The following is a 19,330-nucleotide window of genomic DNA, read 5'->3' as shown; positions in this document are numbered from 1 at the left end:
ACATCCAGGGCAGTGGAGTAAACGTGCCGGGCAGGGATGGGCAGGAGGAGTCAGCCTGGGGTATGGAGACACTCGCAACCTGGGATACAGTGGGAGACAGTCATGGGGCATCTCCCACTTCCGAGAATTCCCAACAGGAAACGGCTCTCAGCATCCAGGGATCTGGAAAACTGCAGCTGGTTCATTGGATCAAGAAGGAAGCAAGTGAATGGAAAGATAGGAAGGGAGGAAGAGTGGTCAGGGGCAGTGGGAGATAGAGAGGGGGGGGGTAAGAGAGAAACCGAAGGGGTGAGGTAGAAAAGGGGGTGAGAGAGAGAGAAGGAGAGAGAGAGACAGAAGGTGAAGGATAGAGGAGGGGCAGAGGAAAGAAGGGGAAGGGGGAAGTGGAAGGGGGGTTGTCGGGGGAGAGAGAGGGATGGGGTGTTGGAGAGAGGAGAGGTGGAGGGAGGGTGTGGGGGGGTGTGTTGGGAAAGAGAAGGGGTGGTGTGGGGGGGGGGAGAGAGAGAAGGGTGGAGGGGTGTGAGAGGGGTGTGGGGAGAGAGGGGGGGTGGGGGGAGAGAGAGGGGGGGGGTGGGGGGAGTGAGGGGGGGTTGTGGGGGAGAGAGAGGGGGGGTGTGGGGAGAGAGAGGGGGGTGGGGGGAGAGAGAGGGGGGGTGGGGGGAGTGAGAGGGGTGTGGGGAGAGTGAGAAGGATGTGAGGAGAGAGAGAGAGGGGTGTGGGGAGAGTGAGGGGGTGTGGGGAGAGTGAGGGGGTGTGGGGGGAGTGAGAGGGGTGTGGGGGGAGTGAGAGGGGTGTGGGGAGAGTGAGGGGGTGTGGGGAGAGTGAGAGGGGGTGGGGGGGAGTGAGAGGGGTGTGGGGAGAGTGAGAGGGGTGTGGGGGGGAGAGAGGGGGTATGGGGGGAGTGAGAGGGGTGTGGGGGAGAGAGAGGGGGGTGTGGGGAGGTGTGGGGGGAGAAAGAGGGGTGTGTGTGGAGCGAGTGGTGTGGGGGGGGGGGGAGAGAGAAATGGGGGAGAGAGTGGGGGGAGAGAGAGTGTGGGGGGAGAGAGAGAGATGGAGTGGAGGGGGGAGAGAGAGGGAGTGGGGGGAGAGAGAGAGGGGAAGTGGGGGAGAGAGAGGAGGAGTGGGGAGGAAGAGAGTGGGGGGGAAGAGAGTGGGTGAGAGAATGGGGGAGAGAGAGGGGGAGTGGGGAAAAGAGGTGGGAGTGGGGGGGAAGGAGAGTGGGAGGAAAGGAGTGGGGGGAGAGAGAGTGGGGGTGGACTGGGGGGGAGAGGGGGAGAGAGAGGGGTGAGGGAGAGAGAGGGGTGGGGGAGAGAGAGGGGTGAGGGAGAGAGAGGGGTGGGGTGAGGGAGAGAGAGGGGTGGGCTGAGGGAGAGAGAGGGGTGAAGGAAAGAGAGGGGTGGGCTGAGGGAGAGAGAGGGGTGGGTGGGAGAGAGAGAGGGTGAGGGAAAGAGGGTGGAGAGGGAGAGTGGGGAAAGGCGATGGGGAGAGAGAGGGGTGGGGGAGAGAGAGGGGTGGGGGAGAGAGAGGGGTGGGGGGGAGAGAGAGGGGTGGGGGGAGAGAGGAGAGAGGGGTGGGGGAGAGAGAGGGGTGAGGAGAGAGAGGGGTGGGGGAGAGAGAGGGGGGGGGGGAGAGAGAGGGGTGGGGAGAGAGAGGGGTGAGGAGAGAGAGGGGTGGGGGAGAGAGAGGGGTGGGGGAGAGAGGGGGGGGGAGAGAGGGGTGGGGGAAATAGGGGGGAGAGAGGGGTGGGGGAAATAGGGGGGAGAGAGGGGTGGGGGGAAATGGGGGGAGAGAGGCGAGGGGGAGAGAGGGGAGGGGGAAAGAGGGGGGGAGAGAGAGAGGGGAAGGGGAAAGGGAGGGCTAGGGGAATGGGGAGAGAGAGGGAGAGGTGAGAGAGTGGGGTGGGGGGGGAGAGAGAGGGGTGGGAGAAAGGGGGGGACAGAGATGGGTGGGTGAGAGAGAGAGGTGGGGGAGAGAGAGAGAGAGACAGAGGAGGGGAAAGGGGGGGGAGAGGCAGGTGGGGGAGAGAGAGGTGTGCAGAGAGAGAGGTGGGGGAGAGAGAGGTGGGGGAGAGAGAGGTGGGGGAGAGAGAGGGGTGGGGGAGAGAGAGGGGTGGGGGAGAGAGAGGGGTGGGGGGGAGAGAGAGGGGTGGGGGGAGAGAGGGGGTGGAAGAGACAGGGGAAGAGAGAGAGGGGTAGGGGAAAGGGAGGGAGAGAGAGAGGTGGGGGAGAGAGGGGTGGGGGGAGAGAGGGGTGGGGGAGAGAGGGGGGGGGAGAGAGGGGTGGGAGAGACAGGGGAAGAGAGAGAGGGGTAGGGGAAAGGGAGGGAGAGAGAGAGGTGGGGGGGAGAGAGGGGTGTGGGGGAGAGAGAGGGGGGGGGGAGAGAGATGGATGGGGAAAGAGGGGGAGAGAGAGAGGGGGTGGGGGAGAGAGAGGTGGGGGGGGAGAGTGGGATGGGGAGAGAGGGATGGGGAAAGAGGAGGGAGAAAGAGGGGAAGGGAAGAGAGAGGGGTAGGGGAATGGGGGAGAGAGAGAGGGGGGTGGGGAAGAGTGTGGGGGGAGAGAGAGGGTAGGGGAAAGGGAAGAGAGAGAGGGGAAGGGGAGAGAGATGGGTGGAGCCTTAGTGAGAGAGAGCCTCAGGGAAAAGGAGGAGGGGGAGAGGGGTTAGGGGAGGAGGGAGAGAGGGGGAGGGAGAATGAGAGGTGGGGAGGGGGATGAAAGGGAGGGAGGGAGTGGTGGAGGGGGAGATGGGGTGGCAGGAGAAGAGGGTGTATGAGGAGGGGGATGGAAAGCAAGGGCTAGAGGGGGTAGGGAGGGGCTGGAACGGGTGGTAGAAGGGGAGGAGGGGGAGGGGGAATAGAGTTGGAGGAGAGGTAAGGACGGAAAGTGATGGAGGAGAGAGAGAGGGAGAGAGGAGGAAGTGGAGAGGGAAGGTGAGGGAGAGGGAAGGGGAGGGAAGGAGAGGGAGAGGGAGAGGGAGGGGAGGGAAGGAGAGGGAGAGGGAGGGGAGGGAAGGAGAGGGAAGGGGAGGGAAGGGGAGGGGAGGGGAGGGAAGGGGAGGGAAGGGGAGGGCAGGGAGGGGAGGGGAGGGAAGGGGAGGGGAGGGGAGGGGAGGGGAGGAGAGGGAAGGGAAGGGAAGGGGAGGGAAGGAGAGGGAAGGGAAGGGGAGGGAAGGAGAGGGAAGGGAAGGGGAGGGGAGGGGAGGGAAGGGGAGGGGAGGGAAGGGGAGGGGAGGGGAGGGGAGGGGAGGGGAGGGGAGGGAAGGGGAGGGGAGGGGAGGGGAGGGGAGGAGAGGGAAGGGAAGGGAAGGGGAGGGAAGGAGAGGGAAGGGAAGGGGAGGGAAGGAGAGGGAAGGGAAGGGGAGGGGAGGGAAGGAGAGGGAAGGGGAGGGAGTCAGACAGGGAAGGGATGGGAAGGAGAGGGGAAGGGATGGGAGGGAGAGTGGGAGGGAGAGAGGGAAGGTAGCAAGAGCGAGTGACTGAAAGGAAGGACCTGAGAATTACGAAGACAAGGGGAGGGTGAGAGGACGGAGGAATGAGGAGGGAGGGGGAAGAGAAAAAAGGAGGAGGAAGGTGGGGGAGAGGGAGGGAGGGGTAAAAGGAGGTTGGGAGGAGGGGGAGAAGAAGGGGAGTGATTGTGGGAGGGAGGAGGGTGGAGTTGAAGGTGAGGGTGAGGGGAGTGGATGGTTGGATATAGAAAGAAGATTAGAGAGGCAGATGGAGGGAAGGTTAGAGAGGGAGATGGAGGGAAGGTTAGAGAGGGAGATGGAGGGAAGGTTAGAGAGGGAGATGGAGGGAAGGTGGGAGAAAGAGTTGGAGACGGAGATGGAGGGTGATGTGATGGAGGGTGAGGGGGATGGAGGGTGAGGGGGATGGAGGGTGAGGGGGATGGAGTGTGATGGGGAGGGGAATGGAGGGTGATGGGAGGGGAATGGAGGGTGATGGAGGGGGAGGATGATGGAGGGAGAGGGAGAGGGGGATGGAGGGGGAGGGGGAGGGGGAGGGGGATGGAGGGGGATGGAGGGAGAGGGGGATGGAGGGAGAAGGGGATGGAGGGAGAAGGGAATGGAGGGAGAGGGGGATGGAGGGGGAGGGGATGGAGGGAGAGGGTGATGGAGGGGGAGGGGATGGAGAGGGAGGGAGTTGGAGGGAGAGGGGGATGGAGGGAGAGGGTGATGAAGGGGGAGGGTAATGGAGGGGGAGGAGGATGGAGGGAGAGGGAGATGGAGGGGTGGAGAATGGAGGGAGAGGGTGATGGAGGGGTAGGGGGATGGAGGGGGAGGGGGATGGAGGGAGAGGGGGGTGGAGGGAGGGGGTGATGGAGGGAGAGGGGAATGGAGGGGTAGGGGGATGGAGGGGGAGAGTGATGGAGGGAGGGGGATGGAGGGGAGGGGTTGGAGGGAGGGGTGATGGAGGGAGAGGGGAATGGAGGGGTAGGGGGATGGAGGGGGAGGGGGATAGAGGGAGGGGGATGGAGAGGGTGATGGAGGGAGGGGGATGGAGGGGGTGATGGAGGCTGGGGGATGGAGGGGGAGGGGGATGGAGGGAGAGGGGGATGGAGGGGGAGGGGGATGAAGGGAGAGTGGGATGGAGGGGGAGGGGGATGGAGGGGGAGGGGTGTAGCGGGACTGGGGGGGGGGGGGTCTCAGGGGTCGGTGTCAGTCACTCCCAGCCTCCGCAATGTCACAGCAAGATCCCCTCTGGGGGAAATGCTGCTCCGGGTCTGCTCCCGGTCCCTGCTCCGGGTCTGCTCCCGGTCCCGGTCCCTGCTCCGGGTCTGCTCCCGGTCCCGGTCCCTGCTCCGGGTCTGCTCCCGGTCCCGGTCCCTGCTCCGGGTCTGCTCCCGGTCCCTGCTCCGGGTCTGCTCCCGGTCCCGGTCCCTGCTCCGGGTCTGCTCCCGGTCCCGGTCCCTGCTCCGGGTCTGCTCCCGGTCCCTGCTCCGGGTCTGCTCCCGGTCCCGGTCCCTGCTCCGGGTCTGCTCCCGGTCCCGGTCCCTGCTCCGGGTCTGCTCCCGGTCCCTGCTCCGGGTCTGCTCCCGGTCCCGGTCCCTGCTCCGGGTCTGCTCCCGGTCCCTGCTCCGGGTCTGCTCCCGGTCCCTGCTCCGGGTCTGCTCCCGGTCCCGGTCCCTGTCTCCGGGTCTGCTCCCGGTCCCGGTCCCTGCTCCGGGTCTGCTCCCGGTCCCGGTCCCTGCTCCGGGTCTGCTCCCGGTCCCTGCTCCGGGTCTGCTCCCGGTCCCGGGCTCTGCTCCCGGTCTCGGGCTCCGATCCGGGTCTGCTCCCGGTGTACTCCCGGTCCCGGTCCCAGCTCCCGGTCCTGGACTCGGGCTGGGATGCTGTTCTGCAACTGACGTAAAGGAGGCCGCTGTCTGTCAGAATGCAGGCAGGACCACCCCATCCCAACAGGAGGGAGGGAGGGAGAGAGGGGGGGGGGGAGAGAGAGAGGGATGTGGGTGAGGGAGGGAGAGAGAGGGATATGGGTGAGGGAGGGAGAGAGAAAGGGATGTGGGTGAGGGGGAGAGAGGGATGTGGGAGAGGGAGAGAGAGGGATGTGGGTGAGGGAGAAGAGAGAGAGAGATATATATGGGTGAGGGAGGGAGAGAGAGGGATGTGGGAGAGGGAGGGAGAGAGAGAGGGATGTAGGTGAGGGAGGGAGAGAGAGAGAGGGATGTGGGTGAGGGAGGGAGAGAGAGAGATGTGGGTGAGGAAGGGAGTGAAAGAGAGAGAGAGGGATATGGGTGAGGGAGGGAGAGAGAAAGGGATGTGGGTGAGGGGAGAGAGGGATGTGGGTGAGGGAGGGAGAGAGAGAGAGAGGGATATGGGTGAGGGAGGGAGAGAGAAAGGGATGTGGGTGAGGGGAGAGAGGGATGTGGGTGAGGGAGGGAGTGAAAGAGAGAGAGAGGGATGTGGGAGAGAGAGGGAAGGTGAGAAAGGGAGATTTGGGTGAGGGAGGGAGAGAGGGATGTGGGAGAGGGAGAGAGAGGGATGTGGGTGAGGGAGAAGAGAGAGAGAGATATATATGGGTGAGGGAGGGAGAGAGAGGGATGTGGGAGAGGGAGGGAGAGAGAGAGGGATGTAGGTGAGGGAGGGAGAGAGAGAGAGGGATGTGGGTGAGGGAGGGAGAGAGAGAGAGAGGGATGTGGGTGAGGGAGGGAGAGAGAGAGAGAGGGATGTGGGTGAGGGAGAGAGAGAGAGAGGGATGTGGGTGAGGGAGGGAGAGAGAAAGGGATGTGGGTGAGGGAGCGAGGGAGAGAGAGAGATGTGGGTGAGGGAGGGAGAGAGAGAGAGGGATGTGGAATGAGGGAGGAAGAGAGAGAGGGATGTGGAATGAGGGAGGAAGAGAGAGAGGGATGTGGGTGAGGGAGGTGGGGAGAGAGAGGTATGTGGGTGAGGGTGGGAGAGAGAGAGAGGAGGATGTGGGGGAGAGAGAGGGAGATATGGGAGAGGGGGATATGGGAGAGGAGGATATGGGAGAGGGTGGTTGGGGGAGGGATAATGTGGATGTGGGGGAGGGATAATGTGGATGTGGGGGAGGGATAATGTGGATGTGGGGGAGGGGATGATGTGGGTGTGGGAGGGGGTGATGTGGGTGGGGGAGGGGTGATGTGGTTGGGGGAGGGGGTGATGTGGGTGGGGGAGGGGGATGTGGGTGGGGGATGGAGTGATGTGGTTGGGGGAGGGGGTGATGTGGGTGGGGGAGGGGGATGTGGGTGGGGGATGGGGTGATGTGGTTGGGGGAGGGGGTGATGTGGGTGGGGGAGGGGGATGTGGGTGGGGGAGGGGGTGATGTGGTTGGGGGAGGGGGTGATGTGGGTGGGGGAGGGGGATGTGGTTGGGGGAGGGGGTGATGTGGGTGGGGGAGGGGGATGTGGGTGGGGGATGGGGTGATGTGGTTGGGGGAGGGGGTGATGTGGGTGGGGGAGGGGGTGATGTGGTTGGGGGAGGGGGATGGGGTGATGTGGTTGAGGGAAGGGTGATGTGGGGGTGTGGGGGGGGGGGTGTGGAGGGGGTCCCAGTGAGAATGCCAGAGTCACAGCATGAGCCCGATCTCTGCGTGTGCCTGGCCCGGGGCAGTCTGACCTGAGTTTCCTGCTCCTGTGTCAGAAGGGGTCTGTTGTTTCTGAGCTACTCCCTTGGCAGCACATGGCCCCCTGCTTTGTCAATACCACTGGGGCAGATGGGCCTCGAACCTAGGCTTCCTGGTTCAGAGGTAAGGACACTACCACTGTACCAGAAGAGCCCTACGCAATCTGATACCCAGAAACAATATGTGCTTCTTATGCGTTGTGATGGTTCCTGCCTGGTCCACCCTTTCACACTGGGTTTCCAAATACTCACTGTAAAAACAAACCATTCTTCATTAAGTCCCCTCTAAACCTCCTGCCTCCTAGTCAGTGATACCTCCACCAAGGATCTTCCTATCTCCTCCAATAGTCAGCTGGAAACTGAGAAACAAATTTGGTGAAAACAAGGGCTGCAGATGCTGGGAACCAGAGTCAAGATGAGAATGGGGTGCTGGAAAAGCGCAGCAGGTCAGGCAGCATCCGAGGAGCAGGAAAATCGACGTTTCGGCCAAAAGCCCTTCATCAGGAAGAGAGGGCTTTTGCCTGAAACGTCGATTTTCCTGCTCCTCGGATGCTGTCCGCTCTCTGAGAAACAAATTTGTTCGGGGATCTCAGTGACCTGTAAGAATAATAGGGCGGTAATGGTAGGGGAGTTTAACTTTCCAAATACTGTATATACTGGGACTGCCATCGTGTTATGGGCTTGGGTGGAGAGGAATTTAAGTGTGTACCAGAAAATGTTGTTGATTAGATTAGATACAGTGTGGAAACAGGCCCTTCGGCCCAACAAGTCCACACTGACCCACTGAAGCGAAACCTACCCATACGCCTACATTTGCCCCTTACCTAACACTATGGGCAATTTAGCACGGTCAGTTCACCTGACCTGTACATCTTTGGACTGTGGGAGGAAATCCACACAGACACGGGGAGAACGTGTGAACTCCACACAGTCAGTCGCCTGAGTCAGGAATTGAACCCGGGTCTCTGGCGCTGCGAGGCAGCAGTGCTAACCACTGTGCCACCGTGCTGCCCACTAATTAACCTGGCCAATCCACTAACCTGCACATCTTTGGACTGTGGGAGGAAACTGGAGCTCCCAGAGGAAACCCACGCAGACACGGGGGAGAACGTGCAAACTCCACACAGGCAGTTGCCCGAGGATGGAATTGAACCCCCCTTCTTATTCACTATGTGGATGTACCTACTAGAGAAGGAGCAAAACATGACTTTCTCTTGGGAAATATAAGGGAGGGCAGGTGACTGAGGTGTCAGCGGGGGAGCACATTGGGACCGGTCACCATAATTCTATAATTATGGACAATAACAGATTGGATCTAAAAGTTAAAAGTTCTAAATTGGAGGAAAGCCAATTTTGACTGTATTAGGCGAGAACTTTCAAAAGTTGATTGGGGTGGATATTCACAGTTAAAGGGACAACTGGGAAATGGGCAGCCTTCAAAACAAAAGAGCGAATGGTAGCCCAGAGGCAGTCTGATCTAGCCAGGGTGGAGGGAATGCTGGGTGACTACAGAAAGAGTAAAAGGGAACCTGAGTGCAACATTTTTTTACACAAAGGGTGGTAAGCATGTGGAAGGAGCGGTCAGCAGAAGAGACAGGTACGTTAACAACACTTCAGAGGCATTTGGACAAATATGTGGATAGGAAAAATTTAAAAGGATATGGGCCAAATGCAGGGGAATGGGGATAGCGTTGATGGACATTTTAGTCAGCATGGACCAGTTTGGATCAAACAGCTGGTCTCCGTGCTGTCGGACTCTCTATGAATTGAGGTTCTGGTCATGAAAAAAGGAAGCATAGGTCAGGTGTAATGATTCAGAGGTGCCGGTGTTGGGCTGGGGGATTACAAAGTTAAAAATCACACCAGGAGAAAGTGAGGTCTGCAGATGCTGGGGATCAGAGCTGAAAATGTGTTGCTGGAAAAGCGCAGCAGCTCAAGCAGCATCCAAGGAGCAGGAGATTCGACGTTTCGGGCATAAGCCCTTCTTCAGGAATGAGGAAAGTGTGTCCAGCAGACTAAGATAAAAGGTAGGGAGGAGAGGGTAACCCTAACCCTAACCCTAACCCTAACCCGATCGCAGCCCCTCCCCCAAGTCCCTCCTCCCTACCTTTTATCTTAGCCTGCTGGACACACTTCCCTCATTCCTGAAGAAGGGCTTATGCCCGAAACGTCGAATCGCCTGCTCCTTGGATGCTGCCTGACCTGCTGCGCTTTTCCAGCAACACATTTTCAGCTAAAAATCACACAACACTCAGGGTGTAGTCCAACAGGTTTAATTGGAAACACACTAGCTTTCGGAGCGACGCTCCTTCATCAGATGGTTGTAGATTGCGTGAGTATATTTAAGAGGGAAATCAGGAGGGCAAAAAGGGGGCATGAGATAGCTTTGGCAAATACTGTTCAGGAGAATCCAAAGGGTTTTTACAAATACATTAAGGACAAAAGGGTAACTAGGGAAGAGAATAGGGCTCCTCAAAGATCAGCAAGGCGGCCTTTGTGTGGAGCTGCAGGAGATGGAGGAGATACTAAACGTGTATTTTGCATCACTGTTTACTGTGGAAAAGGATAGGGAAAATAGAGAACACAGCGAAACAAATAGTGATATCTTGAAAAGTGTCTATATTACAGAGGTGGTGGTGCTGGAAGTTATAAAACATATAAAAGGTGGATAAATCCCCAGGATCTGCAGGTGTACCCGAGAACTCTGTGGGAAGCTAGAGAAGTGATTGCTGGGCCTCTTGCTGAGATATTTGTATCATCGATAGTCACAGGTGAGGTGCCAGAAGACTGGAGGTTGGCAAACGTGGTGCCACTGTTTAAGAAGGGTGGTAAGGACAAGACAAGAAACTATAGACCGGTGAGCCTGACCTCGGTGGTGGGCAAGTTGTTGGAGGGAATCCTGAGGGACAGAATGTACATGTATTTGGAAAGGCAAGGACTAATTAGGGAGAGTCAACATGGCTTTGATTAGATTAAATTACTTACAGGCCGAAGTCCACACCAACCCGCCGAAGCGCAACCCACCCATACCCCTACATTTACCCCTTACCTAACACTACGGGCAATTTAGCATGGCCAATTCACCTGACCTGCACATCTTTGGACTGTGGGAGGAAACCGGAGCACCCGGAATAAAACCCACGCAGACACAGGGAGAACGTGCAAACTCCACACAGTCAGTCGCCTGAATCGGGAATTGAACCCGGGTCTCAGGCGCTGTGAGGTAGCAGTGCTAACCACAGAGTCACTGTGCCTCCCACCTAACCACTGTGCGTGGGAAATTATCTCATTAACTCATCTGAGTTTTTTGAAGTAACAGAGAGGATTGATGAGGGCAGAGCAGTAGATGTGATCTATATAGACTTCAGTAAGGCATTCAACAAGGTTCCCCATGGGAGACTGGTTAGCAAGGTTAGATCTCAAGAATACAGGGAGAACCAGCCATTTGGATACAGAACTGGCTCAAAGGTAGAAGACAGAGGGTGGTGATGGAGGGTTGTTTTTCAGACTGGAGGCCTGTGACCAGTGGAGTGCCACAAGGATCAGTCCTGGATCCTCTACTTTGTCAGAAACGTAAATGATTTGGATGTGTATATAAGAGGTATGATGAGCAAGTTTGCACGTGACACCAAAATTGGACGTATAGTGGATAGTGAAGTGTACAACAGGATCCTGCCGAATGGGCCAAGGGGTTGAGGAGTGGTAGACAGGGTTTAATCAAGATAACCATGAGTGCTACATTTTGGAAAGACAAATCAGGGTAGCACTTAAACACTTAAAGGTAAGGTCCTGGGGAATGTTGCTGAAATAAGAGACCTTGGAGCGTAGGTTCATAGCTCCTCGAAAGTGGAGTCACACAGGAAAGGATGGTGAAGACGATGTGTTTGCCTTTATCGGTCAGAGCATTGAGTACAGGAGCTAGGAGATCATGTGCGGCTGTACAGGACATTGGTTAGGCCACTTTCAATTCTGGTCTCCTTGCTATAGGAAGGATGTTATGAATCTTGGATGTTGCTGAGGTTGGAGGATCTGAGCTACAGGGAGAGGCTGAACAGGCTGGGGCTGTTTTCCCTGGAGCGTCGGAGGCTGAGGGGTGACCTTATAGAGATTTATAAAATCATGAGGGGTATCGATAGGGTAAATAGTCAAGGTCTTTTCGCCAGGGTAGCAGAGTCCAAAACAATTTTAAGGTGAGAGGGGAAAGATTTACCTATATGGCAACTTTTTCACAGAGGGTGATGCATGTGTGGAATGAGCTGCCAAAGGATGTGGTGGAGGCTGGTACAATTGCAACATTTAAGAGCCTCTGGACGGGTATATGAATAAGAAGGGTCGGGAGGGATGTGGGCTGGGTGCTAGCAAATGGGACGAGATTAATTTAGGATATCTGGATGTGTTGGACCAAAGGATCTGTGTCAGTGCTGTACAACTCTGACTCTATCACCCTGTCTACACTCCTCATGGTCATGTACACATCAATCAGGTCCCTTCCCAGCCCCCAGGGAAATCAATCCCACTCTACCTCGTCTCCCTTGACAGCTGAATCACTCCAGGCCAGGTAGCACCCTGGTGAATGTCCTCTGCATCCCCTCCAGTGCAATCACATCCTTCTCACAGTACTGCCCCCTGTACTCCAGCTGAGGGTAGAGTGGGCTCAGTCTGTACAAACTCCTTTACTCCTGTACTCAGACACTAGGCCAAGCTCATCTTTCGGGATCACATTCCGAATCCGCACCTGGACACAGACGGAGCGGCTGAGTGACTGTGGGTCTATGCTTTTTTTTTGGGGGGGGGGTCTATTTGCATTGGATTGTGTCTGTGTGTGGGGATTTGTGAGTGAGTGTGTGGAGGTGTGTGTGGAGGTGTGTCTGTGCCTGTCTGTGTGTGTGTTTAGGGGTGTGTCTGTGTGTGTGTTTAGGGGTGTGTCTGTGTGTGGGGGTTTGTGTGGGGGTGTGTGTGTAGGTGCGTCTGTCTGGGTGTGTGTACTTAAGGGTGTGTGTCTGGGTGTGTGTGTAGGTGTGTGTGTAGGTGTGTCTGGAAGGGTGTGTCTGGAAGGATGTGTGTGTGCGTGCGTGTGCGCGCGTGTGTGGGACAGATGATGAGCTCGCTCCCACTGTGCTGCCCCCCAGTCAGTGCTGCCCCCTGGTCAGCGCGGTGTTGTTGTGCTGCCCCCGGTCAGTGCTGCCCCCCCCGGGTCAGTGCTGTGTTGTGGTGCTGCCCCCCGGTCAGTGCTGTGTTGTTGTGCTGCCCCCGGTCAGTGCTGTGTTGTGGTGCTGCCCCCCAGTCAGTGCTGTGTTGTTGTGCTGCCCCCCGGTCAGTGCTGTGTTGTTGTGCTGACCCCTGGTCAGTGCTGCCCCCCCCGGGTCAGTGCTGTGTTGTTGTGCTGCCCCCCCCCGGTCAGTGCTGTGTTGTTGTGCTGCCCCCTGGTCAATGCTGCCCCCCCGGTCAGTGCTGTGTTGTTGTGCTGCCCCCCCGGTCAGTGCTGTGTTGTTGTGCTGCCCCCCCGGTCAGTGCTGTGTTGTTGTGCTGCCCCCCCCGGTCAGTGCTGTGTTGTTGTGCTGCCCCCGGTCAGTGCTGCCCCCCTGGTCAGTGCTGTGTTGTTGTGCTGCCCCCTGGTCAGTGCTGCCCCCGGTCAGTGCTGCGTTGTTGTGCTGCTCCCCTGGTCTGTGCTGACCCCTGGTCAGTGCTGCCCCCCCCGGGTCAGTGCTGTGTTGTTGTGCTGCCCCCCCCCCGGTCAGTGCTGTGTTGTTGTGCTGCTCCCCTGGTCAGTGCTGTGTTGTTGTGCTGCCCCCCCGGTCAGTGCTGTGTTGTTGTGCTGCCCCCCCCGGTCAGTGCTGTGTTGTTGTGCTGCCCCCGGTCAGTGCTGCCCCCCTGGTCAGTGCTGTGTTGTTGTGCTGCCCCCCCGGTCAGTGCTGTGTTGTTGTGCTGCCCCCTGGTCAGTGCTGCCCCCGGTCAGTGCTGCGTTGTTGTGCTGCTCCCCTGGTCTGTGCTGACCCCTGGTCAGTGCTGCCCCCCCCGGGTCAGTGCTGTGTTGTTGTGCTGCCCCCTGGTCAGTGCTGCCCCCCCCGGGTCAGTGCTGTGTTGTTGTGCTGCCCCCCCCCCGGTCAGTGCTGCGTTGTTGTGCTGCCCCCCTGGTCAGTGCTGCCCCCCCGGTCAGTGCTGTGTTGTTGTGCTGCCCCCCCGGTCAGTGCTGTGTTGTTGTGCTGCCCCCCCGGTCAGTGCTGTGTTGTTGTGCTGCCCCCCTGGTCAGTGCTGCCCCCCCCCCTGGTCAGTGCTGCCCCCCCGGTCAGTGCTGTGTTGTTGTGCTGCCCCCCTGGTCAGTGCTGCCCCCCCCGGGTCAGTGCTGCCCCCCCCGGGTCAGTGCTGTGTTGTTGTGCTGCCCCCCTGGTCAGTGCTGCCCCCCCCGGGTCAGTGCTGTGTTGTTGTGCTGCCCCCCCCCCGGTCAGTGCTGTGTTGTTGTGCTGCCCCCCTGGTCAGTGCTGCCCCCCCGGTCAGTGCTGTGTTGTTGTGCTGCCCCCCCGGTCAGTGCTGTGTTGTTGTGCTGCCCCCCCGGTCAGTGCTGTGTTGTTGTGCTGCCCCCCCCCCGGTCAGTGCTGTGTTGTTGTGCTGCCCCCTGGTCAGTGCTGCCCCCCGGTCAGTGCTGTGTTGTTCTGCTGCCCCCGGTCAGTGCTGCCCCCCCCCCCCCGTCAGTGCTGTGTTGTTGTGCTGCCCCATCGACAGGGCTTGAGGGACAAGTGGCAGGAAGCCATAACACACTGATATGGCACAGCCGCTTCCCCTGTTTCCAACATCCTCCACCCCCCCACAGCGAGTTACAACTGACTATCAGAAATCCTTCAGCATTGGGACTAACCTGATTCCAACTACAACCTGCGCTCAGGGGGCAAAGGTGTCCCCCTTCCAGGGGAGCAGGCATGGGGAGGGGCAGGGAAAGGCTGGCTGGCCTTGTACACACTGTTTACACAGCAGGCAGCAGGATGTTGATTGTAAATGGACTGCAGTTTGGAAAGGGATGAGACTCCCCAGTGACCAGCAAGCACTCCATTACCTGAAGTACTCTCCCTGGCTGCTGCCCATCCAGCAGCCCATTAACAAGCTGCTGGCTAAAGTAGCTCAGAGAGGATTCCCCAGGGATAGGCTCCCGTGTCTGTGCCAAGTTTAATGGGTCCCCGCTATCTCCCCTCCTCTCCCACAGCCAGTTGCCTTCCTCAGAAAGCACAGAAGAGATATTCCACACTGACAGGTCACTGAGCTGTCCTCCCAGGAGAGAGACTAACTGGGCTGGGCAGGGCTGGGGGTTAGAGTCAGGGCCAAGGAGAATCAGGCCTACAGGAACAGAGCTTGACTGACATGGAGGAATTGATGGAAGGTTTTATGGAACACAGAACAGAAAAGGGACAGGCAGGAAGATAGTGAGAGAAATAGACTGAGACGGCAATGTGATTCCATTTAATTTAATTGTACACAGTACTTTAAAATGTACAGTCTCCATAATGACAGGAAAGGCAGTGTCAAATCTTATAAACCAGCCTCCCCCTCCACCCACACTGGGGAAATCAGGAATACTGGGCTCCCATTTACCACCCGCCAGACATTGCTCACTCCCGGGATCACAACCTACACTAGGCAGCGTGAATTAACACGGCAACTGTACCCAGTTAACAGGCTACGGAGGGACACGAGGGGAGGGTGACTGACACCAACCAGATGCCAGTGCAAGGTGAGGCAGATGGAAAGTCGCAAGGGCCAGACAATTCAGATCCTGTCCTCATCTGTTACAGCTTCCTCAAGCAAAGGGGCTAGGGTAGGTGGGGGGGAGGGCTGAGAGGCTGTAAGGAGGGAGGGAGGTAGGGAAGGGAGCAGGGCAGTGAGGGACAGAGGGAGAAAGTGGAGTGGGGCAGTGAGGGAGGGAGGAGAGGGCAGCAGAGAAGGGAGGGAGGAAGAGAGGGAGGGAAGCAGGGCGGTGAGGGAGGGAGGGGAGGGCGGCGGGGAGGGAAGGGAGGGGAGGGCAGCAGACTGGTAAGGGGGTAGTGTCGGACTGACTTGATAACTGGAGCATCGGCACTGGATCAGCTGGCTAATCCTCATCATTTAAATCAACGACAGCTGACCTTCCAATTTATTGGAGTCTATGAAAGACAAACATCGCCCCAATTGCTGGAGAACAATAGGTGGGCTCGCTCTGATCCTGGGAGAGATCGAGGGACCATCATTCAGTCCATTCTGCCATCTGACCCAAACACCTTGTGCTTTATCACGAGAGATCTGATCAAAGAATGTCCGATAGTCCACATCAATCACATCCATTACAATTGGCCCTCACCGCCCCACTCCCCTCCCTCCCTCTTTACATCCATTACTATTGGCCTTGACTACACGACTGCATCTTGCAACAATTCGATAAGATCACTGAAACACAAACACTAGCTCTGGAAGTCTGTGCTACTTATCCAATCTGTATTCCTTTCCTGAGGATGATTAATTATTATATTGGAATATGGAATCTCACATTCCTCATATGACATTACAATGTTATATTACAGCACTGATGTTAAACAAGGGCTCCAATGCGCTGTGGAGTACAGTGCCGGAGTGTAAATGACCTGATAAGGCCGAAAGCAGGAGCGAGCAGCAGGACTGCTATCACACAGCTACGTTACCCGACTAATAATCCAGAGATCCACGAGTTCAAATCCTACCCTGGCAGTTTGAGAATCTGAATTCAGCTTTTAAAACAGTAAGGATGAAGCTGCCAAAACACTGCTAAAGGCTGAACTGCTTCCCAGATAAACAACTTGACACTCATGCAGAACCCTGAACCAAGTGAAAAACAATCCCCACCAATTCACAGGGGCAAAGGCAGCCCAAAGGAATTTGACCTTGATCCCCAAGGTCAGGGACAGGTGGCCAAACACTTGGTCAAAGTGGTCATTTAGTGATGGGCTTCGAGGGGACTGGGAGGAGGGGGAGCTGGAGGCACAACAGCCTGCACTGCAGCAGTGGGCATCTGGGGCATGGGACAGGGCAGTAGGGGAGGGGGAGGGGCTGGTGTGTGTGTGTGTGGGGGGGGGGGTCACGGAGACAGGGAGGAGCTTCTCTCAGGGTGTCATAGAGAAACAGACCCTTCGGTCCAACCCATCCATGCCGACCAGATATCCCAACCCAATCTAGTCCCACCTGCCAGCACCCGGCCCATATCCCTCCAAACCCTTCCTATTCATATACCCATCCAGATACCTCTTTAATGTTGTAATTGTACCAGCCTCCACCACTTCCTCTGGCAGCTCATTCCATACACGTACCACCCTCTGGGTGAAATAGTTGCCCCTTAGGTCTCTTTTAGATCTTTCCCCCCTCACCCTAAACCTATGCCCCTCTAGTTCTGAACTCCCCCTCCCCAGGGAAAAGACTTTGCCTATTTACCCTATCCATGCCCCTCAAGATTTTATAAACCTCTATAAGGTCACCCCTCAGCCTCCGACGCTCCAGGGAAAACAGCCCCAGCCTGTTCAGCCTCTCCCTGTAGCTCAGATCCTCCAACCCTGGCAACATCCTTGTAAATCTTTTCTGAACCCTTTCAAGTTTCACAACATCTTTCCGATAGGAAGGAGACCAGAATTGCACGCAACATTCCAACAGTGGCCTAACCAACGTCCTGTACAGCCGCAACATGACCTCCCAACTCCTGTACTCAGTACTCTGACCAATAAATGAAAGCATACCAAACACCACCTTCACTATCCTATCTACCTGAGACCCCACTTTCAAGGAGCTATGAACCTGCACTCCAAGGTCTCTCTGTTCAATGGGACCTTAGCCATTGAGTGTAGAAGGCCTGCCCTGATTTGTCTTTCCCAAAATGCAGCAGCTTACATTTATCCAAATTAAACGCCCCCCTGGCCCTCTTTGGCCCCTTGCTTGCCTTGATCCTTGATGTTTTTTTAATGATTCTTGTCAAACATTGCCCTCTGAAGGGCCCAGCAAGGTTGCACGTGACCAGGGGGAATGACACTGATGTTTGGCTTTCACAGATATTTGAGCACCCAAAAGATGAAGAAAATAGTATTTGCATAAATTCCTACATTCTAATGTCTAATGAAAAACGAAAATGTATAGGGACCTGCCTGAAAACACTTGTGAGACACGTGTTAAAACAGCATTGGGTAAGAAGCTGATAATGGGGCAGCCAGCTTTCTAAATTACCAATCACTTCATGGTACAGAACATAAACATCACTGAAAGGCAGACACTGGCTCAATATCATTTGTCTTACAGTCATCAGAAACCAGCCTTGGAAACCAGCCTTGGAAAAGGAATACCTAAAAGCAAAGCAAAATACTGCAGAGTCTTGAAATCAGAAAAAAGTCCTGGAGAAACCATCTGGCAGCATCGATGGAGAGAGAAAAGCTAAGTTTGGGAGAAGATTTGTAGCTTGTGTTGCAACAAAAGCTCCCAGCTCGGCGAACAAAACCACAACAGAGAAAAGCTAAGTTATCGTTGGGTCCAACATGTGAAGAGCTCTTTTACAAATCAAAGGAATTGCATTGCATCTTTCTCATTGGGAAAAGGGAGTGATAGAGACCGCCAGTAACTCCCTCGGATGCTGCCTGGCCTGCTGTGCTTTTCCAGCACCACTCTAATCGAGACTCTGATCTCCAGCATCTGCAGTCCTCACTGTTACCTCCTCCCATTGTAACGGCCTATCTAGAGTCTCCTAACCTGCTCTGAGAGTGAACAGTTCTGCTGCACCTCCATGCCAGTGTTGTCCAAACCAATCAACACCGTTTCCTCACACTGGGTAAACATCGGTGTGCCTTTTCCAAATGATTTCTTGCATCCTAGTCGTGATACACACAAGATAAAATGTGTTAACTTCACACCTCCTTTTATTCCTGTTTAATATCCCTGTCCCTGAAGGTCAGTAAAATGAAACCATTCCGCACCATTCAGAAATCCCACACCATTGCCTGAGATAGCTCTCAAGAGGACCGTGACAGCACACCAAAGGCTGAAACAAGCCAATGGCCCCCAGGTCTCAAGCAATGTGCCTGCGACAGGAATGAACCACTGGGAAGCAGCTGGGTTACTGAGTGTGGGGTGCAGCAGGTCGAGAATGCAGCTCCCCTGCTGGTGCTGCAGCCGCAGCTGTTAGCTACATGTTATTCCACAGAGTGGTGGGAGAGCCTGGACATTGCATTCAGTGCTCACTGTGCAGTGAGCTCCCTCCACACTCCGACTGCCCCAAGTTCCGAGTGTTAGGGCACCAATAAGAATGGAGAAGTGAATGTAACAGGGATAGCAAAAGCCACCTCGGGAGCAAGTGGCTCTTCAACTGGGTAAAGCTTCAACCCACAATTTTGTTAGAGTCTCAATAACTAACACAAGGCATCACCTCAGGGAAGGATTATTGATACCAAGCCAATCACCGTGCGCTCTCGTTCAGTCGGTTAGCCTCAAAAGGAAGGATAGATTCTTCAGCTGTTCATGCTAAATGTACAAAACAAAATCAAACATGGAAATCTGTTTAAACCATAAGCTTTGGAGCAACAAATGTACTCAGTTGCTTCCCTTTATTAAACATGAATGAAAAGTGCGCAAAGTTCATAACCAAAAAATACAATAAAAACCCATGATGGCCTGTCAATCGTTTGGCACAACCTTTAACCTCAGCAGCAATCCCAGCTTGTGATTGGCTAACCAATAGGAAGTTATTGTGATTGGCCAAGGAGCCTGGATGAAGGTCTGGTGTTCCTCTTGCCTGTGAAAAGCTGAAACGGAAAGAGAGATGGGGAAGGGGTTTGTGGGGTGGGGGAGAGCGCGGTGAGGAGGCAGAGGGAGGGGGTACTGTGGCTCCCTCGCGCCGTCAGTTACGCTGGAAGGCGTTTTGTGCAGCTGCTCCTGCAGCAGCCCCGGCTGCATTCCGCATGGCTGGGTTCGACATCACCCCGGCTGCTAACTCCTCCTGTGCCTTCTGGAAACTGGCACCAGTCCTGCGGTAAAGGGAGTGGACCTGTGGCAAGGAAAGGGAAGCTGTTAGTGAGAGACCCACACACTACCCTAGTGCGAGCTGGTCTGACTTCTTGTAACCTAACAGCTAGTGCTAGCCCAGACATTCGTGTGCAGGAATAATGTAATATCTGCACGTTGGAGTTCGCTGGAATAAACATATGTTGGATTCTTCATCGTACAACTCCTGTCCAGTTTCATACGTTATGGGGAATAACTAGCATCGTCACATCAGGTAAAATACCCT

General features: G+C 56.3%; 1 protein-coding gene across 1 annotated transcript in view; it reads right to left on the bottom strand.

The window, feature by feature from the left end:
• Positions 1-18,600: 18,600 nt before the first annotated feature.
• Positions 18,601-19,330, bottom strand: part of LOC132805516 (uncharacterized) — a 90,067-nt gene continuing 89,337 nt past the window's right edge. Inside the window, exon 32 of the mRNA XM_060820628.1 lies at positions 18,601-19,087. Coding sequence (XP_060676611.1) covers positions 18,941-19,087 — 147 coding nt within the window. The 3' untranslated portion in view covers positions 18,601-18,940. The remainder of the gene's footprint in view (positions 19,088-19,330) is intronic.

Source organism: Hemiscyllium ocellatum, chromosome 50, assembly GCF_020745735.1.
Source record: "Hemiscyllium ocellatum isolate sHemOce1 chromosome 50, sHemOce1.pat.X.cur, whole genome shotgun sequence".
NCBI lineage: Eukaryota > Metazoa > Chordata > Chondrichthyes > Orectolobiformes > Hemiscylliidae > Hemiscyllium > Hemiscyllium ocellatum.
This window is presented reverse-complemented; position numbering and strand designations above follow the sequence as displayed.